The sequence below is a fragment of the Haliaeetus leucocephalus genome, unplaced genomic scaffold (assembly GCF_000737465.1).
Source record: "Haliaeetus leucocephalus isolate CR32 unplaced genomic scaffold, Haliaeetus_leucocephalus-4.0 Scaffold339, whole genome shotgun sequence".
Lineage (NCBI taxonomy): Eukaryota > Metazoa > Chordata > Aves > Accipitriformes > Accipitridae > Haliaeetus > Haliaeetus leucocephalus.
In genome coordinates this window covers 902,626-915,869 of record NW_010972775.1, presented here as the reverse complement: position 1 = coordinate 915,869, position 13,244 = coordinate 902,626, and the positions used below count along the sequence as shown (strand labels likewise).

The window sequence follows — 13,244 nt, the reverse complement described above, 5'->3', positions numbered from 1 at the left end:
CTGTCACTGTGGGCCAGATTATTATTAAAGTGATTTAGGCACTATTGAAAATACCAGTTTTCAGTGAAGCTGAGCTGCAGTTCTTACAGGTTTCCAATAGCTCTTCTGTTCAGAGATTTCTTTTAAATGGCAATAAACGACTCTCTGTATTAGGTGCCTCGGTAAGGCAGGGTTTTAATAAAAGCTTTGCATAATAAAGACTTAAAAGCATTTTGATTTTGGAAAAACAGCAGCAGCAAATCAAAACTACAGTGTCTGAAATGCTGAAAATACTCTGCGTTATGCTGGTGCTATATATGACATTGTCTAATATCTGAGTAGGCTTCAAAGCATTTTTTTCCCTAATTCCATATATAATTAAAAAGCAGCTTCCTCTAGCTCATTAAAATTTAGAGTCTTGTTGGAGCAGTGTACTTTTATATTTATTTAAATGAATAAAGCACAGCCTTAATATAGACTATAATAGCTTCAAATATTAAATCTCTCTTATACAGCTAACACTTTATTTTTAAACAGTGTTTATCTGCCCTTCATGAATACCAAATTAAAAATGAATATGGTCCCCAGAAGCTCATTGTATTATTTTGTAGACCATTCAACTAACTTTTACCATATGCTTTTTATTAATTGTACAATGATAGCAAAATCCCCAAAGTTAAGTTGTTAGTGACGTGCATATAAATAAGGTGAAGTGGTGGCTTTTGGAACGTAATGATGGCATCTCTCTCTTTTCACAGGCTTTTGGAAATGCAAAAACAGCACATAACAACAACTCGAGTCGCTTTGGCAAATTTATTCAAGTGAATTATCAGGAGACGGGCACTGTGCGAGGGTAAGTGGGAATCAGGTTGAAGATGCTGTACATACCTGCACAAGGAGCCTAAACAGGCCGTTGTAGGAGGTACATGAAAAAGAAGGTTAATTTTTTGGCCAGTACGTTTCCCAAAACGGGGGGGGAGGGGGGGGGGGTTAGCATATTTAAATCCATTGGTATGAAAATGTAGGCATATCTGAGCTGCACACTGAAGTGTGAATACACCTGAGCTGGCTTCAAGCCAGTCGAGCTCTCCTTAATCATGATGTCAGCTTTGTAATTAAGCTGAAATGGAACTTTTCCTCTTAAGATAGCAGTTAAGGCAGGAAAGCAGAACATATTAGCTAGGATGGGTTAGGGGACTGGAGCATATGGTAGGAAGTCGGGGCTGAGTGAGCTGGCTTTGCTCAGTCTCAGGAAGAGAAAGCCAAGAGGAGACTTAATCTCCAGCTGCCTGATGGGTGGTACAGAGGCAATGGAGCCAGACTCTTCTTGATCACTGTCTAATTCCCCATATGTTTCTGTCTCTACCCTGAAGTCTCTCTTTAACCCAGCCCTTGAGCAGTTAGGGCCTCTTCTTTCGCCCGGGCCATTGCAAGGAGATGCTCATCTCCGTTGTGGTTCTCCACAGTTGATTTCAGCATCTTTTCTGCTACCCAGAGCTCATGGGACATCCAGCTGTGACTCAAACCTTCGTTCTCCTGGGGAGGGCTGCAGCAGAAGTGCTGCATGGTTGGAAGCCTATGGATGAAACCTTCTGGGTGGGCTTACTTAAGCCTGGCTTTCTCTTTGGCTTTAGACAATTTACATGGCATCAGGTCATCACAAAGTGACTCAAGCTAGCTCTAAATGAGCAGGGCTTTGTTAACTCTGCTTTTTGTCCAGGTTAATTAACTCAGTTGGAAAAACGAAGAGTAGAAGTAGCGTTCCAGGGGTTGTATGATTTCTGCAGCTAGCTAAGAGATCTCTTGCTGGGACATTGTTGTTATTTTAGAGAATTGCTTTTAAGTTTTTTTCTTTCTTGTTTTCCAGCAGAACAGTATCACACAAATAGTTTCCATTAATTTTTCAAGTGAGCTTGGGTACTCTGTGTACCATCCCGCTGTTTTTTCATCCTACATCAAATCAGATGTTCTTTTTCTTTTTTTTTTCCTTCCTTAATTCTGGCGAACAGTTCTCTTAAAAGGATAAGCCTCAATTTTTTTTAATACCTACTGAAATACAGGGTAACGTGAATCTAACAAATGCCTTAACACTGTATTATCTTGGCATGCTATGTCAGCTCTGTGCAAGTGGCCTCTATTTATATTTGGCAGATAGGTGCAAGTAACATTTGTATTTGTATACTCTAGTTCATATAATAAGAGGAATTTTCTCTCCTCTTTAAAAAAAATGCACTTTCTTGGTCCTTGATTGCACAGTGTGATGTGACTGTGCTTTGCTATAAGCTTGCAGTGCTGCCCTAATGAAAATAAAAAGGCATTTAAAAAAACCTGTGAGCTGTTCCTGGCATACAAGACCACAATTTTATTCCATAGTCTTACAAAGAAGATCACAAGTATTTTTATTTTTTTTTAAACTTAGCATAGATTTTAAACACAACCCAAGTCAATTATCACCCTGTATTCTGCATATTATTTGCTTTGTTAATGTAACTGTAATTTGCAGCCCTGAATCAGAATTTTGCTCTGTTCGGAGGCTGAAAATAGCAGTTGGATATTTGCTTACAAACCCTACGAATATAATGACCCAAAACTTGAAGTGAATTTAAACTTAAGACTTAAGAGATGTAATAGCCAAGAGATTTAGTAGCCACCAACCCCACCTCATGAAATGAAGTCTTTGAAGATGTCTTTAAAATTGATGGAGCATGAGCAATGGCTATAGTTAAGTGCGTTCCCGTAAGGCTTTATGAATTTATTATGTCCTGTTCAATGATAAGCGAGTTCTGGAGGAAGGTCTTTGCAACCTGTTCAGTCCTCCTAAGATGATCAAAAGCCTCAACATCTGACACGCTCCATAAAATTGCAGAAGAGCCAGATAGGAGACATTTTAATTAAAAGCAACAATGCACTGGTGTAATGGTAAATCTGTGCAATGGCATGAGGCTGTATCTCAAATACCATGAGTTGGCGCTTTCAAGCATGTTGTGCTTGGGTGTTTTGCATGTTGGTAATTGTATATGAAATTCAGTCTCAGAATTCAGATATGTTACCTAGGATGCTAAGTACAGGCTCTGTAGCATGCTTAAATTAGTATTTGACATGAAAACATACTCTTAGAACTCCTTTTCTTTACTCTTAAAGGTAAATTTGATATAATTGACCACAGTAGATAAAAAGAAAACACTTGGAGACATCTACTTTTTTATACTTAAATTGGTTTTCCTTTTCACGATCCTATTACAAGAGGGGACATATGTTCTTCTTGGGACATGCATTCATTATGACCTTTACACTAAGCAAGGAGTATTTTACCAAAACAGTATTTTAGTTGCACCTACCAAAAAAAAAAATTTGCCCTGATTTAAATAGTGGTTTTGACCAGATGACCTCTAGAAGACCTTTCCGACCTAAATTATTGCATGAGAGTGATTTGAGGGGTGGGACACACACAATTGTAATAAGAGCAGAAATCACAGGGGAAGGGATGAAATGTCAAGGGCGGCGGACGTGATCCAGGTTGTCGTACAGCAGTGAGCTGAGCTACTACCCGGGGTGGGAGTGGGATCTGGGACACTGATATGTGTTTCTCTCATCTGTTCACTGAGCCTGCAGTAAATTTATGGCGTGGCTTGGAAAGGAAAAATTGGTTTCAGGTTAGAAAGGGGATAAAAAAAAAAACCTCTCGGCGAGGAATATCCATAGACTATTCTCAGCTTCCTCACAGGGAATAAACAAGAATAAACCTTTTTGGCACACATCATACAGAGGAATAATACTGCTTTACTGTCTGTATTTCTTTACTCCTCCTATCCAGCAAGATCATCCCATGGGCGGTTGGATATGCCATTTCCAGTAGCCTCTCCGAAGAGCTGCCATAAGAGTTGTCACAAAACCTCTGCAGCACATCCAAATTATTTATTTTATTGTAGTTTTTAGTGAAAGGAGGGGAGAACTTCTGAAATGCAAGTAATAAATAGGTCTGTCTTCCCTACCTGGAGGCTATGGTGGAGAAGCAAGTGTAGAGGCACCTTTATTGTCCTACTGTGAGCAAGGTTTGTTGGGTTTCCCGATTCATACGTGGCTGCTAATGTGGGTGCCACGTCACTGGGCGTCTGTAGCTGGAAAAGCACAGCTACATCATCAAAACTGCCAATTATAACTCTGGTTTCTAAATCCCTATCATTACTGGTTAGTATTGTTTGGAAGAAAAAACCTGTTGAAGCTTGTTTTAGCTTTACAAGCTTGAAAAGAGTATTTAATATGTAAATTAAGCATGTTTATTATGGATGCTCTTAGGATAAAATGTAAACTCCAATAAGGAGCTTTTGCAATTGCTTACTTTTTAGACCATAGCTACAAGTTAATAGCCTGAGTTTTTGTTGAGAAGTGGCTCTTCTGGAAGAGGGAATGGTGATTTGCGGACCGATTCTGCAGCTAAATCTGATCTTGCAAACTTTTGCACCCAGATACGTTTCTTGTGTGCGCAAATCTTGGTCTGCAAGCAATTTTATTTTGCTGGCTTTGGATTAAGTAGGTATCCAAGATTCTTCATTGCTGTCAAAATTTCCCCCTGCGCTCCCTGCCCATAGGCTAATGCATTTGAGATCGTGTTTTTCATATCCAAGTTAGTGTTGGCTTTGTATCAAGACAAAAAAAACCTCAAAAGCCAAACATAATATTGGACTTGTTCTGCCTAGGAAGAAATTTATATAACTAAGTGAAACAAGGCTGAAACTTTTTTTTGTGCGTACTAAGACTGAAAAGTCCTGGTAAGCTATGTTCATTTAATTCAAATATTGGGTCAATGAATAACACTTTTCTTTTTTCCTTCCAGAGCTTATGTTGAAAAGTACCTCCTGGAGAAATCAAGACTAGTCTATCAGGAGCACAATGAACGGTAGGTGCCTATGTTTTGCTTACGGGATTGGTTTTGACTTCTATATATGCTGATAGCGTGGCACAGATAGCTTAAAACCCTGTTTGGGCTGGCAGAGGGGGTTAGGGTTTTCACACTGCTCAACCCTGTGCTTCAAAGATAAATGATGCATTTTATATTTTGCTGTTTAGGGAGGGATGTACTGTAACCCAGGGAAAATAAACTCCGTTATTTTATTGACAGTCCTTGACTTATATTTTCCATTGTCTTTATGATTCATGTCATATGGCTTATTATGTACCATTTATTTTCTTGTACAGCTTGTAAGCTATTTAATATCTAGTTGGGGGGGGAGATGGTATTTTAGTTTTGTTTTACTGTTCTTAACACACTAGCCATCAGAAGAGCCTCTAGAAAAAGCTAAAATTGTATCGACAACAAATTTAAGCAAATTGTTCTTTCCTAATTGCAACGTATTATTTGTTACATACTCCTCTCTCAGTAATTATTACTCTGATTTTAAATAAATTTGTTGCTTCTAGTTGTCTTTCAACTCTTGGCACTTCTGTCTGTGTTTCCCTTTTGAGACAGACGTGTGAGAAGTTTTCTCAAATGCTCATGGGCTGATCCTGAAGTTAAGTAGCATATACAGCCTTGACAAATGTACTCTTGAGTGTTGCAAGATGATTAACCTCAGTTCCTCTTGGAAAGCATCCAACATAAAAGCAAAGTTTTAATTTTAGAAATACTCCTACGGTCTTGGCGTTAATCTGTGTTAGAGTTGTCTTGAAGCAAAACAGAGAAGTGTCACTTGGGGTGTTTTTAGTATTAGTAATATTCAAGTATTTTGAATATTTAAGTAGCTGTAAAAATTGAAGATTTTTCCGTTCTGTCTTACAGAACTGCAACTGCAAAATCATTACCTTTTTAGTGGTAATAAGGTATTAAAAAAAATAATTTCTGTATTGCAAGGAAATATGTTGTTTTGATTCTAATAAATATGTAGGCATTGCACATGTTTCTGAAGGAAAATGTGGCAATGTTGGCTAGGAATTCTTAAAGTATATTCTAGGGCAGTGGATGTCCTTGGATGGAAAAGAGGGATCTCATTCTCCATTACTTAATTTAATCTTTTACATCACTGCAAAGTGGGTATGGGCCATTTCTAAACAGTGTTCAGGTCTGAGTTTGGAAGCTGGAAAATCAGGTTATGAGGTTTACATACGCTTCTCTGCTTAATGCTACTATATATTTTGAAGTTTAACTTTTTTTTTTAATTGTCACCAGGAACTACCATGTATTTTATTACCTCCTGGCAGGAGCAAGTGAGGAAGAGAGATCAGCATTTCATCTGAAGCAGCCTGAGGAATATCATTACCTCAACCAGGTGGGAATACTATACAGGAATACAATATGCGGTCTTGCCTTTTCTACTGCTGATATTTAATGCTAATAAAGAAAATGTGTGGAGTAGTAAAAATGGGTTGTCTTAATGTTCTATAGGCAGCCCTCCATCATTGGAAAAATTCTGCATTGCCAATCTGAACACCTGCTAGTACGAAAAAAGAAAAAAAATCAGTGTTTTCCATTTTTGTCCTCTACCTGGGATATGTTAAATGTATTGTGGTTTTAATTGTTGAAGGGAGAAACAGTAATAATTTACCTTTTATCTTTGTGAATGTCATTTATTCATTAACATTTGTCTGCTGAGTAGGAGAAGAGGGGAAAATGTGTGATATAGTAGCTCTTCAGGATATAACGTCTTGCATGAGGTAGTCCTAATTCTGTAGCTTCATGGCTGGCTGGTAGCATGATCCTTTGAATTTAACAATATAATAAGTTTAATATAAATAAAACCACAGCAACCATTGAAAATGTGTGAACTAAAAATGAGTGAGGTATTACCAATGGCCAGATAAACTCATACTTTGGAAAATCTGGTTTACTTCAGGTATTTAAGATGCAGTTGTCCACTGATGCTTGTGAATAGGGACTTTACTGCTTTTTGCTCAAAAAAAAAAGAAAAAAGGAGTAGAAATATGCGGAAGGGTAGTTAGGTTGTACATTGATTTTAACTAATTGCAATTCTCTTGGAGCTGAAACATGATTAGCAATAAAGAGTGATTTAACCCATAATCTGGAGAGAAACTTGTATGCACAGTGCAACCCAAATAGCCTTTAGTCTTTCTAGAAGTATAATTTAACTCTGCAATATATCTCAATTACCCGGGGCTTTTTAAAGATCTTTTTAAAGCTATCAAAGCCAAAATCTATTGTAATATTAACGACTCCCACCCACTCTTAGCAGGATCAGGAAATTTGCACAAGTGAGTAACATATTAAGAGCTGAAGGATTTTTGCTCACTATCTTTGTGCCTCAAGCATTAGTTGGAGAACGTGGTGTGATCTTCACGACCATCTGCACTGCCATTTTGCAGTGGGAAAGTGCCAAGATCGTTTGGATCGAATGTTTTGTCAGATTCACAGGTTTTGTTGGGCAATCCAGCAGTTTTATGTTAGTCAAAAACATTGCTTTTAATTTCAGTCCTTTTTTTTTTTAATAGCAGCTTAAGGGTGTTAATATTTAAAGTAAAATTATAAATCCAATGGCATGTAGTGTGTAGAACTAGTAGGAATGCGATAATTTAGGTTGAAATGTTTATTTTAATCGAAATTAGGATGCTGTGGGCAAGTAGGCTGGAGAAGGATGCTGAAGTACATCCAGTGTATCAGGGGAGCAGACTCTGGACTTGCCTAAACACCGTGTATGGACAATACTGACAGTCTGAATTTTTAGGGGTTTTATTACAATAATTTTTTAATAATTAGGGTTAGTGTTAGAGAGACCATTTAAGACTGACAACTATGGGAAAACGTCTCCTTTATATGTGTTCAGGGCATTCTTTCATATTAAGGCTTTCTGAGAGCACAGTAACAGCTTTCCCGTGCCCTATAGGCAAAGGGGAAAAAGGAAAATAAGGAGAAAAAAGGAGAGGTAGTGGAGGAATGGGAAAAGAAACTTTGGAAACATAAAAGGGGAAAATTATACAATGACCCTTGAGCGTTTACACTAGCTTCTTAAATGTGTCCTAGAGAAAACCCTGCCTTTTTAAAAGGAAAAAGAACAAGCTCAGAAATGAGCCTAAGTGTTTAACTAAAAAATTAAATATTAAAATTGAAAAGCTATAAGGTATTGAACCAAGCCCCTTAAGTCAAGGACTGACTCAGTCCTTGAGTCAAGCATTATTTTCGTTCTCCCAGGTTCCTCAGCTCACACTGTGTTATGCAAAACAAACGTGCATTTTGCATTGCAGATGAGAAATTATCTATTCAGGTATTTCATCAAAGTGTGCGGTTATTTTGTTGATCTGTAAGTGCAGGGAGCAGGTTTGAAAAAAAAGATTTTAATTTTTTTAAAAAGCAAATTTACTTAAACTGTCCCCTGAGTTTGAATGACTCCTCCATACCTCATACCAATGGCAGATATACCTACTATTGCATACCCTGCAACTTGCAGAGTATTTTCTGTGCTGGTTATTCACATTTATACATTTTGAAATCAGTGATTTGCAGGATTAGATCCTTATTTTAAGTTCATCAGGAACTCTGGTGCCACGTGTCTCTCCCTCTTGGGTCTGGTCACTGACGTGTGCTTTGACTTCTCTCAACTCCATCTCTGTCTGATTGGAAAAAGATACAAATTCCTAAAAAGCTTTCAAGTGTTGCTTTCTAACTGGTCAGAGAATTGCACTTTTGCAGCACTTACATGTGTGTAGAGCAGAGGTTGAGAGTGGAAACAAAAAATCTGCTCTTCAGTGCGGTTTTCCATCAATAGCTCTTCAGCTCCGGGTAAACCAAAGGTTTCTCCAACTGTGGAGAAAAAGGAGAGATCTGAAAATCCATTAAGCTTATTGCGTGAGAGGTCATCACTGTCTTGAAAACCCTGTAAGCAGGAATCAGAGCACCATTAATGCAAAAGCATTATAAATCTTACCTTAAAAAAAAAAAGAAAGTAAGGAATGACTATGCAGAATATCAACAATTATTTTACTTGGAAAGTTGACGTTACTGCCCTGGTTAAAGAGCAGGTAGTGGGGGTTGGTTTTGGTCTGAACACTACTTAACCCGGTCTGCCTTGCTTTCAGATGACAAAGAAACCCCTCAGACAGAGCTGGGATGATTATTGCTATGACTCTGAGCCGGTCAGTACAAGTACCCGTGTCTTCTGTGTTGCTGGTGCAGGGCTGCTGCTCACTTGGATTTGTTAGGTGCACCAAGACCTGAGCAGAAAACAAAGTCAGATTAAATTTAACCTATTAATGACCCTCTCCCTTTCTCTGCCCTGCCGTGGTGTTGCTTGTGTATTAGCTCATTGACAATACAGATGTGTTTTCCCTTGCCCTTTTTTGGTTCATTCCATCTGGAAAGCTTCTTCAACAGTTGGATATGGTCATCTAGTTTCAGCAAATTAAGGGGTTTTTTTGTTCCTTCTTGATATAATACATGATTATTTATGGAAATTGCGATATGGCAGCAATGTGAAAATTGAAATTCCTTTCTGATAAAACAGCAAATTGGTCTCTTGAAGCCCTAAGAGATGCATCAGTTCATGATGGTTGTAGCAGTGAGTCTGCTCTCCAGCTTCCAGGGAAAAAAAGACAAGATCCAAAACATCCCCCCCCAGCCATCTGCGAGAAAATCAAATCCTGATATTATTCAGAACGCCAAAACAATTCCCTCTCCTAAAATAGTTCTGCTGACATGATCATCCTTTCCAAATGGATCAACCCAAAAAAGGGAACAGTGGAGCTTCTTCCCCTTCCCTGGCTCCTCCTGTGCAACCGAGTCAGAGGTGGTGTCTTCAGCTGGCAACGTGCTTTGGGTGTCTGTGTGTCCCGTGATGGTCTCTGTTGGTTTTGTCTTGCACGGGGAAGCATGTTTCAGATCAGCTGCATGTTGTTTCTGCTAATTTTGCCGTGTGCTTAATGGTTGCTGAACTCTAGCTGATGCATCTGGAAGAGTAAGGTAATCTGTGAAGCACCTGGGTTTCACTTGGGCTATATAAGAGTCTTAACAGCAAGATTACGCTGCAAAATCCTTAGGAAGGGAGGAGGGAAAGGGAGTCTAACCCCCCAAGGTTTAAAAATGTTGAATATTGTATTGGTGTCCTTAATACATCAGCATCCTTAGAGGTCCTACAAGAGCAGGGAGTGAAGAGCAGATGCTCTTCTATATACCTTAATACACTTTACTAGGTTGCAAAGACCTTAATTGCTTAAGGAATGGGTTAGGACAATTGACTGGAGGAATTAAAATTAAAACAAACCCCACATTTGTTACCTTCTCCTGGAGAGGCTAATAATGCCCTGCCAGCTCGGGGGTTACCATGTTTTATGTCCTTCTTTTGCACAGCAAAACAAAACTGCGTGCCATTACAATTTGGCTGTTTATCTGGTATTTTATTTTACTTGGGATAATTTTCTGTGATATTTGTGGTAACTCACATCTTTACTTCAGTTGATGATTCACTCTTAAGCATACCCTGGACCTCTCCCCATAACCTTGGACTCAACCCACTGCAGACTATAAAGTCTATAAAGAAACCCTATTTATTATATCCTCTTTAAACTTCAGTGGAAATCTGTGGATTGCTTCGATGTGACAATAGTAAGCAGGGAACTTGCTTTGCTGAGAAACTAACTGCCCCGGCAGAATATTAATGACGAGTTTGGTCTGTAGGCATGGACTTTGTAATGCCCTAGTATCAAGGAAACTACTTTTTTTTAAAAAAAAAAAAATAATTATCATCCATTAGGATAAAGTACAGAGCTGAAACACTACAGAGAGCATCTGCTTTTAAGTAGATAATTACAAAAGGCCTTTCCATGTGGATTAATGAGTTTGGCAATTGTTATGCAAATCATTAATTAAGTTGCCTTTGGCATAGATTGTGCTACTTCTGAGTTGTCTATGGTATTTTGCTGTTGCCTGGTGACTTAATTTTGGATGAATGATGCCACAAAATGAAATCGTCTCCTGGAATGTGGAGCGTCACTAAAAGCGACACTTGGTATCTTTTAAAAAAGTTTTTAAAAAGACTTATTTGCAGAATCTGTGGGTATATTACTGTCCTGCAGACTCCAGGTCCCACCGTAGTGGGTGTGAAACTTCTGCAGGTTCTCCTCAGCGTATGTGTGTAGTGGCTGAGGAAGTCAGTTGGCCAAGGTTTGAGTTTAGGAGGGACAACTTCTTATCCTGATATTTTATGGTTTAAATAATTGCATTGCTGATGCCTGCTGATCTTACTGATATTTAGTCTAGATGTCTTTGTTGCATTCCTTTGGATAATATATACAGACAAACACCTTATACATCTCTTGAAAAGGGTAATTTTCAATCTTCTATTAATAGACGGTGAAAGCTTCACTTTTCCAATTAGTATTTCCTAAGAACACGCAAGCATTATTTTTTCATTAAATTTAAAACACTACATTCATTGATGCTGCACATGGTTTTAAACGGTCTTAATGCTCAACATCTCTAAATTCACTTTGTCTGCGCAGTATGAAATTGTTGTCTCTGAGGACTATCGATAAAAAATTTTTTATTTTCTTGTGCTGTTGAACTTCTCTACCTTTTAGTCAAGGGGATAGGGCAGTTGTGTGTGAGTAGTCACCTATGTTGAAATAAATATCTTAAATAAGAATTTTCCCCCGATAATCAGTAGCTATTGCTGTGATGATGCTACAGAGTGGGATGAAGAACATATCACTGATACAGTTGTGAGGCTTTAAGTGTGGATAGGTGCTGTAAGACACAAAGCTGATACTATAAAATAACTTCATTCTATATATTCTGCATTTATGATTTATTCTATGTACTATAAGTGAGTACAAGTGTCTCTTCAAGTAACAGTCATCATCCTGTGACTACTTGGTACATGTATGACAATGTTCACTGTAGTATTCACGTAACCCTGTTTAGTGCAGACTTTCAGAATTATTTGTGTGAAAGTTTGTGCACACTTGCTCATGTGGTAAACACCTTTTACAGACAAATGACCAAAAGAAACTATGTGGATGCAGCTGCTTAGTTAATTGTTACTGCCACTGCAGCTGTAATTTTTAATTAACATACCTAGATTAACTTGTAGAAAGCCTCTATTTAAGTGTTAGTAAATTATTCTGAGGTTTAAGATAACACTGTATTGTGTGAGGCACACTAAACTAATTTTGATTCGTAGACTGGGAATTTTTATAGGCAGCAATGGGAAAAAGTATTAAATGTGGGCTATGAAGTGAGAGATAATAATCGATAATCCAGGGGGGGGCCCACAGTGAGCCAAAGCAGAAGGAACTTGTCATTAATAGTTCATACGCTCATTTAAGGAGCATTTATGTTCCCTAAATATTGGTGCAGGACAATATTGGTTGGGTCCAGAATGTCATTGGATTTCCCTGAAAGTATCAATGACTTCTGTCAGGTTGTGGATTATCTGAAAAACTAAACTGTTCAGACATATTAGTCTCCAAGAAATATATAAATGTAGCAGATTTCAAATTCTCTCAATGCTTGCACTTTTAGAAAACTTCTTGGTAGTTAGAATAAAGTTAGTGAGAAATATATTTAAAGCTTTCCCTTTCTTATGCAGGATTTAGTTCACTGATATTTTACATGAAATTAATGTGAATTCTATTTTAAAACTGAATTCTTCCTCTTTAGTTATAGGAACTCCTAATGGACCAGGGCTTAATGTGGAATAAACTGCCTGTAAATGTGTAACATATTTCATCTTGTTAATTCACATGCTTTTTGTATGTTCTTTGTCCCACATTGATGAACTCTCGGCATACTCTTAGAATGGTGCGACTCAACTCTTTCGTTAAAGGTTAAGCCTAGGAAATAAGGATGTATCTCCAGGAAAAATTAGCCAAAAATGTTATTTTGGAAAAGGTATACCAATGTACTCCTCTCTGAGGTCCAGGCTATTCAAACCAAGGCATTTGTGGTGGAGATGTAGTGTCCTTTGAAAGACCATCTCATCGCACTGGGTAAAAACACAATACAGAGAAAAATGTTTGTGTATACAATAAATAATTGTTGTATTGAAATGTGCACTCTGGTTAGCTTTTCCATAAAGTCCTTGTAGAAGCAGATTCTCCTAAAGAGCTTGATTTAAAAAAAATTAAAAAAATAATCAAACTTTAAAAAAGTATATTAAAAAAAAAATCAAACTTTCAATGGTGTGTATTCTTTCTAATATTTAAGAAGAAAAATTCTGCCTTGCCACTGGAGCTAATCCTGGTCTTTTATTGTATTGCGTATGTGTTTCTTGCTGTATCTGCTATGGTGCTGTGAATCCCCCTGTCCCTGGGCTGGATGTCGGGGG

General features: G+C 37.9%; 1 protein-coding gene across 1 annotated transcript in view; it reads left to right on the top strand.

Annotated features, from left to right (window-relative positions):
• Nucleotides 1-13,244, top strand: part of MYO9A (myosin IXA) — a 153,589-nt gene that overhangs the window by 30,676 nt on the left and 109,669 nt on the right. Inside the window, 4 exon segments of the mRNA XM_010571563.1 lie at nucleotides 738-832; nucleotides 4,814-4,876; nucleotides 6,143-6,242; nucleotides 9,001-9,057. Coding sequence (XP_010569865.1) covers nucleotides 738-832; nucleotides 4,814-4,876; nucleotides 6,143-6,242; nucleotides 9,001-9,057 — 315 coding nt within the window.